The sequence below is a fragment of the Panulirus ornatus genome, chromosome 6, assembly GCF_036320965.1.
Source record: "Panulirus ornatus isolate Po-2019 chromosome 6, ASM3632096v1, whole genome shotgun sequence".
In the NCBI taxonomy this organism is placed as follows: Eukaryota; Metazoa; Arthropoda; class Malacostraca; order Decapoda; family Palinuridae; genus Panulirus; species Panulirus ornatus.
Genome location: NC_092229.1, coordinates 5,984,913 through 6,002,494, shown reverse-complemented (window position 1 = coordinate 6,002,494; position 17,582 = coordinate 5,984,913). Strand labels below are relative to the sequence as shown.

Genomic DNA, 17,582 nt, shown 5'->3' with positions numbered 1-17,582 from the left:
TTGTGGTATTTTTGTTGTGGTGATGGTATGTTAGTTGTAATGGCCCATCGCAGTATTGATGGCGAAGAGATGATGGTCGTGGTGGTGGTGGAGATGGGTGGCCAGTGATGGAGATGGTGATGGCGAGAGGGTATGCTAGGAAGCGGCAGTGATGGTGATAATTGGTGGTGCTAAGTGATGGTTCGAGCTGGACTAGCGGGTGTGTTGATACCACTGCTACTGTAGTACCTGTTTTGATGACCTTTTTCACAGAGAGATAGATGACCTTCCCTGCTTGAGCGAGAGCGCCGTGACCTTTGGTGGCGTGCGCGTCGCTGGGGGCCAGGCGAGGAAGAGGAGGAAGGAGGAGGAGGAGGAGGGGTCAAGTTTGTATCCAGCGTCCTCAAAAAGTTCATAACCTCTGTTGACCAGCACGAACACCCCCTCCTGATACCACAGCTGACCCTTATTATTGCCTCCATGTACCATAGCAGCACTGTAGCCTGCTAGCCTCTGTCTGTCTGTCTGTCTGTCTCTCTCTCTCTCTCTCTCTCTCTCTCTCTCTCTCTCTCTCTCTCTCTCTCTCTCTCTCTCTCTCTCTCTCTCACAAACACACATCAACATTGAACAACAGGGAACTCTCACAACTCTTATTTTTCCAGCGGTGAGCGCTACGCGGTGGCCATACCCAGCGGTACATACTCGTCGTAGGTACTCCCCCCCCCGCCTGCCTATCTACCTATCAGCCTTATCTCCTCACCCTGGCTGGCAGAAGGGCGTCTCGGCCGATAGAGTTTGTGAATGCGCTTGAGGAAGTACTTGGTCGTTAAGTCCTTGGGAATGGCGAGTGGAACAGCCCTAACGAGTGACTTAAAAGGTCTTTGACCCTAATATCAAGAGCTTGTTCAATCGTTACGCCCATGTTATATCCAAGGGCCTCACACATCATCGTCTTTAAGGGTCGTACCGTCGTGCTCGAGTAGTTTGACGACCCCCATTTGGCACCAGCGTCGTGTCGAGAGCTAATGAGGTCCAGGGAAGGTTACAACCAGTGATGCTAGTTAGGCCAAGACGCAACCATCGTTGGGGGGGGGGGGGGGGTGGTGTTACCTCTCTGGTGGCGGGGGAGATCCACTGACATGACGTGGTGTTGGGGGAGGGGTGACTTAGGGGAGGGGGTGGGGTGGGGTTGGGGGCGACTTGAGGTCGGCACTATAACACGTCACAAGAGAGAGAGAGAGAGAGAGAGAGAGAGAGAGAGAGAGAGAGAGAGAGAGAGAGAGAGAGAGAGAGAGTCATGTCCCCTGTTCGCATTCTCCTGTGGATGAAGACGAGGCTAAACCACCTCATGTATGCGTTAAAGAGGTTACCGAAATCCAACTCGGGGTTCGAGACGACGAGTTTGTAGAAGATGGAGGAAGGGGAAGGTAGACAGGCCAAGTTGTACCGTGCGTAAAGTACAGTGTTTGGGGAGGTTGATACCATGGTATGTGATCACAGAAACGTTATCATGTGACGACTAGCTGGTTTGATATGGCCATGACTGGGGGGGCCACACCTTGTCATGATGGCAGCCGTAGATTTACCATACATTAGACTTTAGGACGCTATCTCTATTTCCAAGGTGGCTGTTTAAAAGAAATCCTTCGACCGGAAGGATTTAAAGCCAACGAAACTTTATGGCACCTCAAAATTATGAGCCGAACGAGAGCCAAGATAATTTAATTTATTTCCTGAAAATCTGATAGGCGAGCGATGCTTCATATTGTTCCACTATTTGAAAATGGAAGAGATTTCTTTTCTTCTCCCCACACCCCACGTTTGACTGTGACACACATAGGGGGATTCTGTGCCCCGGGGTAATCAGAGTCTGTAGCAGAATTAAACAATGAATCACGGTTTTGCTGCGTCCTCCGCCTCGTCCAGAACTCCATCCTGGTCATAATAGAAACACGGAATTAACACACAAATATGCAAATGAACCACATGTTGAAAAAAAAAAAAAAAGAAGAGAGAGAGGATGCAAATTGTGTACTATCATGGCCGTCCATAACAAAGAGGAGAGAGAGAGAGAGAGAGAGAGAGAGAGAGAGAGAGAGAGAGAGAGAGAGAGAGACTCATCATAGAACATTGGTAGCGAGCAGAGGTGGACGCCAGCCAGCGACAACGCTGCCCTGTTGTTCCCTTGCTGTTCCTTTGCTGTTCCCTGCACTGTTCGTACCCGCCTTTCTCTTGCTCCAGATGTAAACAGAAATGTCTCATCCCACCTTGAACAGCATAATGGATCGTTTCCTCCGTCACATCTAAACTATTTAGCAATCTTGTATATGCAGTGTGTCTTGAAAGTATAGAGTACTGAAGTTTGATACATAGATAAGATTTCCATTTCTGCTTGGTGGTATATGTGATTGGTCAGGAAAAAGGTTTGGGTAAAAGGGATTTAGTCCCGTTGCAAAGGACCGAGTGCCGAGAATATTGAGGTGATGCTCTATTGAATGTGTTCATGTTTACTAGTGCAGGTGTTGGAGGCTTGTGGGTATCGGGCAACCGGTCATTGTTCCGAGTTCTTAATTGAAATAAAGACAGAAATTTTGAGGCTGAAAAAGAAAAGACAAGGGGAAAGTATTTATAAAATTTTGAGGACGTGAATGACCTGCCTTTTGTTTTAGACACTAGGTAGATGACGTGTAGTTAGGGTTGGAGTGGATGAAGTGTTTGATGGAAGATACTGAAAGGCTTTTTTTTTTCGCTTTGGACTGGTGCCAGTAAGTGTTCTAAATGCATTTGAATAATTTATGGCCCGTTGTTGATTTTTTCTGGATGTCTTATATGTATGTGTGTGCGTATTCTTGTAACTGTCATGGCATGAGTTTTGTTGTTTAGAAATGATTGACCACTCTGGATGATTATAGGAGATCGCAACTTGCACTCACGTCTGTCGCGGATTAATACAGTGATGGGTGGAGTTCTGAGAGGATGCAGCAGGTATTGAGTTTACGAGCGAGAGTGTGAATTAATCACTTGATGGAGTGTTGCTTGCTTGCTGCTTGATTACATTGCGTCGGGGGTGCTGTGATGTGACCGTAGAGCCATTTGATTACCTGGAGATTTTAACACTGTGATCTGCAGGAGGTGACGGGAGGTCATGTAGGGAGAGAATGTGAAGGGTTGGAGAAAGAACTGCTCCTTGGTGGACTTCACTGTAGAGCTCGAGGGGTCTTTTTTTGAAGGTGAAAACTACGTGAATGAAATACGGCACCTTTCGTAACGTACACCCTCGTATACAGATGTATGGATATACATACACAAATACATACACAAGTACAGAAGCACACACACACACACACACACACACACACACACACACACAAATGATGGCACATACACGCATATAGAAGAGCCGGCACGAACAAGTCTATATTTCCCCCATACTTAAAGAATATATATAAAAAAAAAAGAAATCTGTTGTTCGAAAAAAAGGAAAAAGAATAAAAGAAAATCATCTGTGAATGTGTGTGTGCGTGCGCCTCATTGCTCATGGAGAGAGGAAAAAAGAATAGAATTTGTATGAACATACGGCATTGCAATTTGCTGTATATATTTTTGTTCCTTTTATGAAGCCATTCAGTGAACAGAGGCTCTTTGTAATGTTGAATGGAAATGTATGTTTACACTCGATTCAAATTAGGTCTGGTGGAGAGATGGCTCTGTGTGTGTGTGTGTGTGTGTGTGTGTGTGTGTGTGTGTGTGTGTGTGTGTGTTTCCTCTCTCTCTCTCTTCCACGCTGGGGAGAGTCACAGAGAGCCAGAGGGATTGGATGTGACTGAGGTTTGCTTGTGAACAGTGACGCGATATTCCTGTGTTTCTTGAGGCGAAGTAAACTGGGAAAACACACACACACACACACACACACACACACACACACACACACACAAACACAAACAAACAAACACACTCCAATATTCTTTCTCTGTTTCTGTGTTATCTGGCGCGTGGGTTTACATAGACTGTGATCTTGTCATCATATCTATCTATCTATATCTATCTCTATCTATCATCTATCTATCTATAGTCTCTCAATCTATACACCAGAGTAAGCTTTAGATCCAGCATGAGCTAGAAACATACAAAGATGTGACTTGTGTGTGTTTCAAAAAGGGCAGTCGTAACCATCCTGGTCACTTCTACCTGTTGCCTCTCACTAGTACCAGTTCATCGTCCACGGCCACACAACACACACTCGAGTACCAGGCACACCAGGTGTTACCCCCCATCAGATACAGGACAGGTCGTACAAGGGCCAACCATCCCATATGTAAGATTTATTTTCACCAGTGACCTCTGGCAGCTCTCTCGTGTCTAGATGTGATTTTGGTTGTAAGTTATGTGATGTTGATTCCAAAGACAAGTGTTGTGGCTTTGTATTTATTATAGGCTCAAAGCGCATTTTGTCTTTGGTCAACGTTTTAGTAATGAACTGATGGATCATTATTATTATCATTTATGTCATTATTATTAGATTATTGCTCTTATTATTATTATTGTTATTATTATTATTATTATTATTATTTTTATTATTATTATTAGCAGTAGTAGTAGTAGTAGTAGTAGTAGTAGTAGTAGTAGCAGTAGTAGTAGTAGTAGTAGTAGTAGTAGTATTAGCAGTAGTAGTAGGAGTAGTAGTAGCAGTAGTAGTAGTAGTAGTAGTAGTAGTAGTAGTAGTAGCAGTAGTAGTAGTAGTAGTAGTGGTAGTAGTACTTCTGCTATGATGATTATTATAATTTCTGTAGTAGCAACAGTAATATTATTTGCATATATTTGCGTTGACATGCCTGTTGATACAGGTAAACCAGAGTTAATTACCTCAAGATGTATTAGAGTACCTCATTATTGATTGATTTACCTCACGTTGTATTAAGTTATCTATTTAGATGCTGAACTACTTCCGTATGTACTAGGTTACCTCACTAGATAATGAACTACCTCACAGTATACTAAACTACTTCTTGGTATACTATAATACCTCATTGGATTTTAAGTTACCTCACTAGATAATGAACTGTCTCATGATATATTTGATTACATAACAAGATATATTAGATATGTCATCTCACTAGATAATGAACTGTCTCATGGTATGTTGAATTACCTCACAAGATAGATATGTTAAATTACCTCACTAGATAATGAACTGTCTCATGGTATGTTGAATTACCTCACAAGATAGATATGTTAAATTACCTCACTAGATAATGAACTGTCTCATGATATGTTGAATTACCTCCCAAGATAGATAGATTAAATTACCTCACTAGATAATGAACTGTCTCATGTTGAATTACCTCACAAGATAGATAGATTAAATTACCTCACTAGATAATGAACTGTCTCATGATATGTTGAATTACCTCACAAGATATGTTAGATACTACTAGACTACGTCACGATATTCAAGTTACCCTCACTAGATACTAAATTACCTCATGAAATACAAAGTACCTCACACTAACTGCCTCACTACTGCTTAATTATATATCATGCTATATCAAACATACATTCCGGTATACCAGAGTACCTCACTGGTATGTCAATAGACCTCCCACTATACCAAATTAAGCCCCCCCCCCACTATACCAGTATATCTCCCAGTATACCAGATTACCCTCACGGTAAACCAAATTACCTCCATTAACCTCCCAGTTTACCAAATTACCTCCCCGGTACACCAAATTACCTCCATTAACCTCTCAGTTTACCAAATTACCTCCCGGTACACCAAATTACCTCCATTAACCTCCCAGTTTACCAAATTACCTCCCCGGTACACCAAATTACCTCCCCGGTACACCAAATTACCTCCATTGACCTCCCCCCCCCACCCCACCCCCCTGAGTATACCAGATTACCTCCTAATGCTTAGGAAATGAGGTGCAGATTTACCTCATGTTGAGCGCATCAGGTTCCCAAGGGAGAGAGAGAGAGAGAGAGAGAGAGAGAGAGAGAGAGAGAGTGTGTGTGTGTGTGTGTGTGTGTGTGTGTGTGTGTGGTTCATTCATTCCACACTCCCCTAGTCTCCCCCCAAGCCTGCCCAGTGGAATGGTAACATTATACTAATTCTGCCCCGTCCTCTCCCGTCATCAAAAACACATTCTCTCCCCCACGACTCTCCTCTCTCTCTCTCTCTCTCTCTCTCTCTCTCTCTCTCTCTCTCTCTCTCTCTCTCTCTCTCTCTCTCTCTCTCACACTCTCGTTTAGAATCTTTTTTTCCTCTTACCCCCAAATCTGGGTTTTTTTTCCCTAAAATCTGCTTTTTTTTTACCCTTAAAATCTGTTTTTACCCATTAAATCTTTTTTTCTCTAAAATCTTTTTACCCCTAAAATCTTTTTTTATCCTAAAATCTTTTTTTTTACCCCTAAAGATTTTTTACCCTTAAAATATGTTTTCCCCTAAAATCTGTTTTTTACCCCTAAAATCTCTTTTCATCCTTAAAATGTTTTTTTTCCTTAACCTCTTTGGTGTTTCTTTTTATATCCAACGCAATATTTCTCTTTCACTGTTTTTTATGTGATTTGTCGATTGTTTTTATGGTCGTGTTAGCAAGCATTTTGTCAAGAATGTGGACTTTAGTTGACCACCAGGTATAAACTTGTTTCATTACTTTCTTGTGACAGTGCTTTTCATCGTATCTTATCTCCATCATCATCATTCAAATGTATTTCCTGCATCATCTTCATCGTCAACAAATGATTTCTCTGCCACATTCTCCTGGTCTCGTCTGTGGCATACCTCCAGAGCTGTGCAACTCTGCCTTGCTGTTCAGCATCCTTCTGGCCCAAACTATACATATTTCGCCCTCTCTGGAGCTACTATATACATTTACCCGCTACTATATACATCACCGTCGTCTTGAGTACATATTCCTTGTGTCGTATGAACGTCATTGTTAATGGACACAGCTTCTTCAAGGGGTCTATCCCTCGCTCATTAGCTACACTGACTGTTATCAGTCCCCTTTTGCGAGGGCTGTCTCACTGTCTGTGCAGTCTCGTCGAAGAACTACTTCCCCTGCTACTGGGAGTAGCGCAACCTTGGGATTGCATGAACCTTTAGAATGGTCCTAGAGCAATTAGGATCATGATAGTGATATATGTGTGTGTGTGTGTATATATATATATAAAGTTCTTGTAACTTCATTGGCTGCCTTACAACTCGGGGAGCCACAACTCGCATACATGGGCGTAAATCCCCAAGGTATCAGGCTACTGAAGGAAATAACTGTCAGGAAAGCTGGCGGTCCAGATAATGCGAACCAACGCATTCTTCACGTTGGCTTCGACGCCTTGAGCCCGACCATCCAGCCTCCTCCTGCTCCTCCTCCTCCCTCCTCGCTGTCTGTGTCCCCGCGTGAAATACTCGACGGGGAATGTGCGCGCCAGAGAGAGAGAGAGAGAGAGAGAGAGAGAGAGAGAGAGAGAGAGAGAGAGAGAGAGAGAGAAAGTGCATAGTTGTTGTATAGGTACGTCTTTGTGTGTGTTTCTGTGTGTGTGTGTGTGTGTGCGTGTGTGTTTAAAGACTAAAGACCTGCTTTAGTCACAATCTCTTAGCCCCTCAGTGGCCTGGGGATACGCCAAGGACTGGTTCACTCTTTAGCAAAAACATGTCCGCCACTTCCCTCCCCTCCTTCCTTCCTTCCTTCCTCTGTGGCTGGGAGCCTCATCTCGTACCATGCTGGAGTTGCATGTTACCCTAGGAGACCCGTGTCGAACGCCCTGCACTAAGATAACAGCCAGGTGGAACTGCCTTCATAACAGCCAAAGCAGACCGTGTGGTTCTGTTTCTACCGCTGACGGAAGAGTGAGGATGAGAGCCAGGTCATTATTCTGTTGTGGTCAGTTAATGACGTGCCAGGCCAGTCAAGACTGACGAATACTCCGGTGTTTACTGATGGTAAGCAGCCGGTCAAGATAGCAGCTGGATGGTTACTGAAATACGCTCGGTTGAAAATGGCTGTCAAGATAGCCAGGAGATAGAAGATTACTCGCGTACCTGGTGATGAAAGGGCTTTCAAGATAGAAAAACAGAGCCGGGCGTACCTCCTGTTGGAATAGCTGTCAAGATAGCCAGAAGAGCCTCACATACCCACTGTTGGAATAGCTGTCAAGATAGCCAGAAGAGCCTCACATACCCACTGTTGGAATAGCTGTCAAGATAGCCAGAAGAGCCTCACATACCCACTGTTGGAATAGCTGTCAAGATAGCCAGAAGAGCCTCACATACCCACTGTTGGAATAGCTGTCAAGATAGCCAGAAGAGCCTCACATACCCACTGTTGGAATAGCTGTCAAGATAGCCAGAAGAGCCTCACATACCCACTGTTGGAATAGCTGTCAAGATAGCCAGAAGAGCCTCACATACCCACTGTTGGAATAGCTGTCAAGATAGCCAGAAGAGCCTCACATACCCACTGTTGGAATAGCTGTCAAGATAGCCAGAAGAGCCTCACATACCCACTGTTGGAATAGCTGTCAAGATAGCCAGAAGAGCCTCACATACCCACTGTTGGAATAGCTGTCAAGATAGCCAGAAGAGCCTCACATACCCACTGTTGGAATAGCTGTCAAGATAGCCAGAAGAGCCTCACATACCCACTGATGGAATAGCTGTCAAGATAGCCAGAAGAGCCTCACATACCCACTGTTGGAATAGCTGTCAAGATAGCCAGAAGAGCCTCACATACCCACTGTTAGAAGTGCTGTCAAGATATCCACTTGAACAACAGTCCCATCACGTACTGTTGACGGACGGACGCGATCACCAGACGTACATTTCACCAAATATAAAACGGAATCATCAGTCCTTATTCCCCCTCGGATGCCGCATTAGGATTGAGACTTATCAGGTAAATCCTTTTTATTTACCTCAAATCCTCCCAATTATAGTATCGGGATTTGCGGAATCCCCCCACCCCCCCCCCCCGCCCCTCCCGCGTTAGAGTAGGGAAAATCCTCTGTTGGATATTCGCAACGTGAAGCCAGATATTTATTTTCAGGGGTCGGTGCACGAGGGGCAAAGGATATTTAGTAGACGAGGAGGAGCAAAGAATATCGAGTACACCAGGATTAAAGAATATTCAGTGCACGACGAGCAAAGAATATTCACTGCACGACGAGCATAGAATATTCAATGCACGAGGAGCAGAGAATATTCAATGCATGAGGAGCAGAGAATATTCAGTGCACGAGGAGCAGAGAATATTCAATGCACGAGGAACAGAGAATATTCAGTGCACGGTACACAAGACAGGTGGCGACCACTCTTGAGAGATCTCGAATACTGCAGGTCCTCTGAGCAAGCACTGATCTTTTGGTTATGAGAGAGAGAGAGAGAGAGAGAGAGAGAGAGAGAGAGAGAGAGAGAGAGAGAGAGAGAGAGAGAGAGAGAGAGAGAGGACTCATGACTGGTTTCACTTTGCAACACACACACACACACACACACACACACACACACACACACACACACGGACGGACGGACAGAAACAACTCTATGGGCCAATTGGCCTTGCTAGCACCTGACCAGATGATAAGAAGATCCGTTAACGATTGGTCGATGTCACAGTGGTTACGTGTTGGTTACAGTGGTCCACCACCACCTCTGCTTGCGTCTTGAGAAAGAAGCAGAGTAAATACTGTCCCTTCTCACCCTTTTTCTTCGAGAATTAGTGGATGTATTTGTGTATAAATGTAGATAAGTTTGAGCGTATTTGTGTTTTCGAGAAATTATTTTGAAAGTCTCATTCTTTTTCTCTCTCTCCCCCCCCAAACTGTTCATTAGTATGAAGGTATTTGTGCTCATTAGGATGAAAATGATCATCAGGGCAGACATTCCAAATTGGAATGTCTGTTCGACCAGCAATCTAACTGTAACGCGTCCAGCATAAATTACCCGACGCCGTGTGGACTGCTGTGTACTCTCTCTCAGACCCGCTGCCGACAAGCGGTTTATGATCCGTCACTGGCCACGAGGGGCACCGAGGACTGATCTCTCTGACTCGAGAGAACGAGAGAGAGAGAGAGAGAGAGAGAGAGAGAGAGAGAGAGAGAGAGAGAGAGAGAGAGAGAATGTTTGTTATCCGTGAAAAGAACATCAGACTCGTTTAAAGGTAGGATCAAGACGTGTAGATGGTGTCTGGTATCCTTTGCCTGTCCTTATAGGATCAGGAGGTGAAGGTGGTGGTGTCTATACACCTATAATGTGCTGAGATGACCTGGGGCGGTGCTCTTAACGTTGTTGCCTCTATCTCTTTCGTGAGACGTTTGTGATCACAAGACGACCCTGGGGCAGCTTGATCCTTCAGGGCAAGGGAGAGAAAATGATGTCCCAAAAGCAGACACTCTTTGTTCCACATGATTTAAAAACGTTTCCATGATCGCGTCCTAAGGTTGTCATTAAAAACGCTTCCATCATCCTGGCCTTAGAAAAAAAACGTTTCCCCTCATCCTGTTTTCTGGTTAACATAAAAACGTTTCCATCATCTTGTTCTCTGGTTGTTATTAAGAACGTTTTATCATCCTGTCCTGAAAAAACGTTTCCCCTCATCCTGTCTCCTGATTGTCATAATAAAAACGTCTCCCTCATCCTGTCCTCTGTGGTTATCATACACACTTTCGCTGGCCCTTCTGTACTCATGATGTCGCAACAGACCTCCCTGTCGTTTCTTGTCCCATAACTACCATTCTCGTCACGTCCTCCCGTCACCATTACGTGGTTCGTAACCGTCACGTCTAATGGTCCTTATTGCCTCCTCATTACAGGTAGTTAGAGGAGGTGGAGTTACTGCAATGTTCTCCTCGACCCGAGTGCACCATGAAGATCATCATCATTATCATCATCATCATCACCCACCATCGTTCTGGTCCTCGAAAGTGTCCATTCCGTGGTTGGTAAGTACCTCTCGCAGTTGTTTTGGGTTGTGGAATGATGGAATGAAGCAGTTCGTTCATGGAATGGAGTATTTCATTCATGGAATGGAGTGGTTCGTTCATGGAATGAAGTAGTTCACTCGTGGGATGATGGGATGAAGTAGTTCATTCAATGAAAGAAGTAGTTCACTAATGCGATGATGGAATGAAGTAGTTCATTCATGGAATGAAGTAGTTCACTCGTGGGATGATGGAATGAAGTAGTTCATTCATGGAATGAAGTAGTTCACTCGCGGGATGATGGAATGAAGTAGTTCATTCCTGGAATGATAGAAGGAAGTAGTTCATTCATGGCATGGTGGGATAAAGCAGGTCATTCATGGCGTGATGGAATGCAGCGTTTCGTTCGCAAGTGCCAAGAGGAAGAGGGAGGGAGGGCAGGAGGCATCACAGGAGAAAGTGAATGAGCCAAGCCTTGTTGATCTGATGCATCAGTCTTCATTCACACTTTCTCCCAGGTCCAGCATTCCCCCTGGCAGGTGAGTCTATGATATCCCAGTATTAACAACAGCAGCAGCGTCTCAAGGTGAGAATTTCTCACTCGGAAAAAAAAGAAATGTAAATCTCGAGAGGCATTGTTGTTTTTCACAGTGTGGTCTACCTTAATTCCTACGAGACACCACGTCTCTCTCTCGCTCTCTCTCTCGTCTTGTATATATATATATATACATTCCAGTAATCCTAGTGAGTGTGTCAGGGAGTATTCCCCTGTGATCCTGTAAATAAGAACACGTACGTGAGCTTGTTTGCAGAATGAGTTCCTCTCATGATGCGAAATGTAACTGAGGCCCAAGACATTTTGGAAGAAAAGGGATTTTATATATATGGAAGTTATGATACTGCTGTGTATATATATATATATATATATATATATATATATATATATATATATATATATATATATATATATATATATATATATTCTTTCTTTCTTTCAAACTATTCGCCATTTCCGCGTTAGCGAGGTAGCGTTAAGAACAGAGAACTGGGCCTTTGAGGGACTATCCTCACCTGGCCCCCTTTCCTTTTTTAGCTTCCCTCTCCAGAGGCCCGTTAGGACAGCGTTCAGGAAGTCAGCCACGTCCACATGGGAGTTTTAAGATGTATGCATGTCTGTTTGAGGTGTGTATAGGTCAATTGAAGAGCGAGTCTTCCATGTTTTGAGTATGGTTGTTGTATCTTAGACATGAGGGAAGCTTGTGGTATGTTGCGTCGGCGTGTGTTGTGTTGTAGATATAGAGGGCTCCCAGATCGAGAGAGTGTAACACGTACATGTCTGGGGAGTGCTGGATTCAGATGGGTGTTTGTCTAGTGGGATGATGATGAGGAGGAGGTGGGGAGGTCTCTTACAGTACAGGTTGTTGAAGTGTGCAGCTGGGGTGAGCTTCTGATTTTCACTCGTGGTTCGGTGTTTAGCAGTGGCGTGGTCTGGTTGATAAGGGTCTTGTGCTGGTGCTAAGAATCGAGGGCTAATTGTTCTGTCATAGTCGTCAGAGATAACCAACGCCAGTGGGTCATTCGCTAATATGCCGGTACTGGGTAGATACTCTTGTGTTTACCATCGAGTGCAGAACCTCCCTCCTCCCACCCACCCACCAGTCCTGTACAAATAGGTAATTACAAACAGATAATTACACTCACACGCAACAAAGCCCGGGAGAAGCGGTGGTTGGTGGTGGGGGAGTTGGTTGGGGAGGAGAGGACGCTTCCCCCGCCAGTGTGTCGCAGCCGTTAATGGAGTAATCAAATTTGGAGTGCTGGCCTGGCATTATCTCGCCCCGGAACTGGTGCTGGTCTCAAGTAGTCGATTATCGCCCCTGTTGTTCTCTCCTTTATTGTCCTTAGGCCCCCTTCGCTGTGGGCCTTGTTTACTTCGTTTTTATTCGTCAATCTGTGTGTCTATGTGAGTATATCTATCTATCTATCTATCTATCTATCTATCTATCTATCTATCTATCTATTTATCTCTCTCTCTCTCCCTCTCTCTCTCTCTCTCTCTCTCTCTCTCTCTCTCTCTCTCTCTCTCTCTCTATATATATATATATATATATATATATATATATATATATATAGAAGGGCGTAAATGGGGAGGTGATAACAAGTAGCGGTGATGTGAGAAGGAGATGGAATGAGTATTTTGAAGGTTTGTTGAATGTGTCTGATGACAGAGTGGCAGATATAGGGTGTTTTGGTCGAGGTGGTGTGCAAAGTGAGAGGGTTAGGGAAAATGATTTGGTAAACAGAGAAGAGGTAGTAAAAGCTTTGCGGAAGATGAAAGCCGGCAAGGCAGCAGGTTTGGATGGTATTGCAGTGGAATTTATTAAGAAAGGGGGTGACTGTATTGTTGACTGGTTGGTAAGGTTATTTAATGTATGTATGACTCATGGTGAGGTGCCTGAGGATTGGCGGAATGCGTGCATAGTGCCATTGTACAAAGGCAAAGGGGATAAGAGTGAGTGCTCAAATTACAGAGGTATAAGTTTGTTGAGTATTCCTGGTAAATTATATGGGAGGGTATTGATTGAGAGGGTGAAGGCATGTACAGAGCATCAGATTGGGGAAGAGCAGTGCGGTTTCAGAAGTGGTAGAGGATGTGTGGATCAGGTGTTTGCTTTGAAGAATGTATGTGAGAAATACTTAGAAAAGCAAATGGATTTGTATGTAGCATTTATGGATCTGGAGAAGGCATATGATAGAGTTGATAGAGATGCTCTGTGGAAGGTATTAAGAATATATGGTGTGGGAGGCAAGTTGTTAGAAGCAGTGAAAAGTTTTTATCGAGGATGTAAGGCATGTGTACGTGTAGGAAGAGAGGAAAGTGATTGGTTCTCAGTGAATGTAGGTTTGCGGCAGGGGTGTGTGATGTCTCCATGGTTGTTTAATTTGTTTATGGATGGGGTTGTAAGGGAGGTAAATGCAAGAGTCCTGGAAAGAGGGGCAAGTATGAAGTCTGTTGGGGATGAGAGAGCTTGGGAAGTGAGTCAGTTGTTGTTCGCTGATGATACAGCGCTGGTGGCTGATTCATGTGAGAAACTGCAGAAGCTGGTGACTGAGTTTGGTAAAGTGTGTGGAAGAAGAAAGTTGAGAGTAAATGTGAATAAGAGCAAGGTTATTAGGTACAGTAGGGGTGAGGGTCAAGTCAATTGGGAGGTGAGTTTGAATGGAGAAAAACTGGAGGAAGTGAAGTGTTTTAGATATCTGGGAGTGGATCTGTCAGCGGATGGAACCATGGAAGCGGAAGTGGATCATAGGGTGGGGGAGGGGGCGAAAATTTTGGGAGCCTTGAAAAATGTGTGGAAGTCGAGAACATTATCTCGGAAAGCAAAAATGGGTATGTTTGAGGGAATAGTGATTCCAACAATGTTGTATGGTTGCGAGGCGTGGGCTATGGATAGAGATGTGCGCAGGAGGATGGATGTGCTGGAAATGAGATGTTTGAGGACAATGTGTGGTGTGAGGTGGTTTGATCGAGTAAGTAACGTAAGGGTAAGAGAGATGTGTGGAAATAAAAAGAGCGTGGTTGAGAGAGCAGAAGAGGGTGTTTTGAAATGGTTTGGGCACATGGAGAGAATGAGTGAGGAGAGATTGACCAAGAGGATATATGTGTCGGAGGTGGAGGGAACGAGGAGAAGAGGGAGACCAAATTGGAGGTGGAAAGATGGAGTGAAAAAGATTTTGTGTGATCGGGGCCTGAACATGCAGGAGGGTGAAAGGAGGGCAAGAAATAGAGTGAATTGGAGTCATGTGGTATACAGGGGTTGACGTGCTATCAGTGGATTGAAGCAAGGCATGTGAAGCGTCTGGGGTAAACCATGGAAAGCTGTGTAGGTATGTATATTTGCGTGTGTGGACGTGTGTATGTACATGTGTATGGGGGGGGGGTTGGGCCATTTCTTTCGTCTGTTTCCTTGCGCTACCTCGCAAACGCGGGAGACAGCGACAAAGTATAAAAAAAAAAAAAAAAAAAAAAAAAATATATATATATATATATAGATAGATAGATAGATAGATAGATAGATAGATATAGATTCACTAATTTTTATTACCCCGGGACCTTTCTAAATGCCTTTCTTCAGCCCATGGTTGCACTACTCCCAGTGGCATGGAAATGTGGACTCCTTTGGAGTGAGAAGTTTCACGACAAGGCTGTTCTCCCAGAACATACAGGTTGGCCGAATGTGACTTTTCAGTCGCTGTGGAACCTCCTCTTGCAGGCGGAGCCCGGTAACACCCACCCACCCACCCACCCACACGCACGCACCCACCCACCCACCCACACACAAAGACGCACGCATGCAAGCATGCACGCACGCAGACCCACCCACCCAATCACACACCCACACACACACACACACACACACACACACACACACACACACACACACACACGCACACACTCAACAACCATAATCACGTATCACGTGACACAGCCAACAGCAGAAGTAGAGTTGTACCGAGTAAAACAGCCTCTCTCGCTGGTACATAAGACAAGAAAAGATCAACAAATCTTAAATGTCAAAGGTTTTGTGTTCAAGGTTACTTGGCTTACCTCGACCCCAAAAGAAAATCTGAGCAAATTTATGTAAAAACTTTTAAACAGTTCTGGTGACGTGAGCAACATTAAAAGCGGGCACGATTTCAGTAGAGATGGACAGAGGGCGTGTACTAACACGTACGCATGTCCCTGACTTGTAGAAAATTTGTGACCGTGTGTAGGAGTGTTCGTCCCAACGATTCTTGTGTCTGTTTTTTTTCTAGTCTGTCTGTCTGTCTGTCGGGCGTTTGTCTGTATAGTTACTTGAAATTGTCCTTAGCTGGGTTTGTGTAGAGATCTCTCTCTATATATATAGTATTGTGCTTCACAAGTCGTGTGTTCGCTTATCTAGTATGTTTTTAAATGGATTTTTATCTTGTGTTTGTCATTTTGATAATGATGATAATATATTTAATGATGACAGTAATGATATAGATCATCATGATGATAATGATGATTATAATTCCCAGTTTACTTGATAAACTACAGATTAAAGGCTGAACATATAGAGAAAATAAACAGTGATTATAGTGAGGTTTATTAAATGGAGACGGGATTTAAAGACAGAGTCTGTACACGTACACTAGGTTGGCAATCTGCTGACAAATGAGGATTTTCACAGTGGTTGGGATGGAACTGTTGATGTAGCCATGTCTGCCAGCCGTAATGGATTTTAAAGCGGTTGCGGTGTTGAACTAGGAATCGGGACCAAGGGATCTCTTCTGGGTAGAGGTGACGGTGGAGGGGATGGTGCAGTCGCTTGTTCCCCGATTGTCAGATGGGGTTCATTTGAGGTACGGAGAAGTAGAGAGGACCGCTACGTTGATCGCCTCTTGATAGGGGTGTAAAAGGGACCAAGGATGATCTAGCATGCCCCTTTTCTGCTCTTGTAGTAGTCTCTGGTGTGTGTATGTGTGTGTGTGTGTGTGTGTGTGTGTGTGCGTGTGCGTGTGTGTCATAAGTAAGTTAGTGGGCGTAGCGAAGGACTTCACCTTAAGTCTGTGTAGCCGTACAGCGGATCAGAACTCATGAATCGGCTCCAAGGGCATCGGGTGTCAGCAGTGGAGAGTAGGCCAGGAGGCAAATGGTGTTAAGGTGGAGAAGTGCCTTGCTAATGGTGTCGAAATTATTGCCACTAGGTGGTGGAATGATGAACGCAGGGATGTGAGTTTGTTGGCTCAAACCCTTCGGCTTTTAGCTTCCCATACCACTGGCTTATGTCGGAATGCTTCGGGGTATTGTAGACTGGTAGCGTGTTACGATTCCCCCTCGGTGAATTCTTGTATTTACGTAAGGGCCTCGTAGAAACTGCTGAGTTGGAGGACCAGCTCTCGATGTTCGTTAGTGTCATAAAGTGGAATTGAAATCCAGGGCACGTCAGCTGGGTGTAGCCTTATTGTTCTTTTTGGGAAGAGACGATCGTATATTTTCCACAATAGTGGTGACGTAATTATCATATTAAATGTTTCTTCTTCATCTACGCTTAGCACTTGATTCCAGGGATACTGAACTAGTTTACTGACCAAAGTGAAATAATGTAGAATTCGTAACCAGCTTGTATACTTGTTACTCCTGTTGTTGGGTCTAGGTTGAATCAGGCAGCCATGAGACGAACAGAAGGTGCTGGTTGGAAGGGTGGACGCTGGCCAGCCATACCGGACGAATTAAGGTCAAATGTCGTTCTCCCTCAGTGTGTGGGTAAAGTCTGCAACTCGTGATTGATGAAGCTCTGTCTGTTAGTCTAGTTTCATTAAGGTCTCCACACAGCACTAAACTGGTACAAAGGCACGTACCTTACTCTTGAGCCAGCCTGAGGTGTTAGATCACTTGATTTACTGCACTGTCTTGTGCAGAAGGAGCAGAACAGATGACGCAACACAGAATAACCGATGGAGTCAAGTGTACCCAGATTAAAGAGGGGTGGTCGCCCATTATTACAGTGCTAACCCACATAGCGCCCACACCCTGAGAAATTACACCACTGATGCAGAATGAAAGTCTTTCCTCTTGACAAGAAGAGCATCCACTACAGTGATATATGCTGCGTGACGTATGATAAGATGGTTCATGATCCTTCACTTAGCCGGAG

General features: G+C 44.4%; 1 protein-coding gene across 7 annotated transcripts in view; it reads left to right on the top strand.

Annotated features, from left to right (window-relative positions):
• The window catches only part of LOC139749027 (uncharacterized), a 326,169-nt gene that overhangs the window by 76,296 nt on the left and 232,291 nt on the right, over nt 1-17,582 (top strand). For all 7 annotated transcript variants that reach the window (XM_071662413.1, XM_071662418.1, XM_071662416.1 and 4 more), the window contains one exon: nt 10,792-10,920. In XM_071662413.1, the coding sequence (XP_071518514.1) occupies nt 10,819-10,920 (102 nt within the window). In that variant the 5' untranslated portion in view covers nt 10,792-10,818. The remainder of the gene's footprint in view (nt 1-10,791; nt 10,921-17,582) is intronic.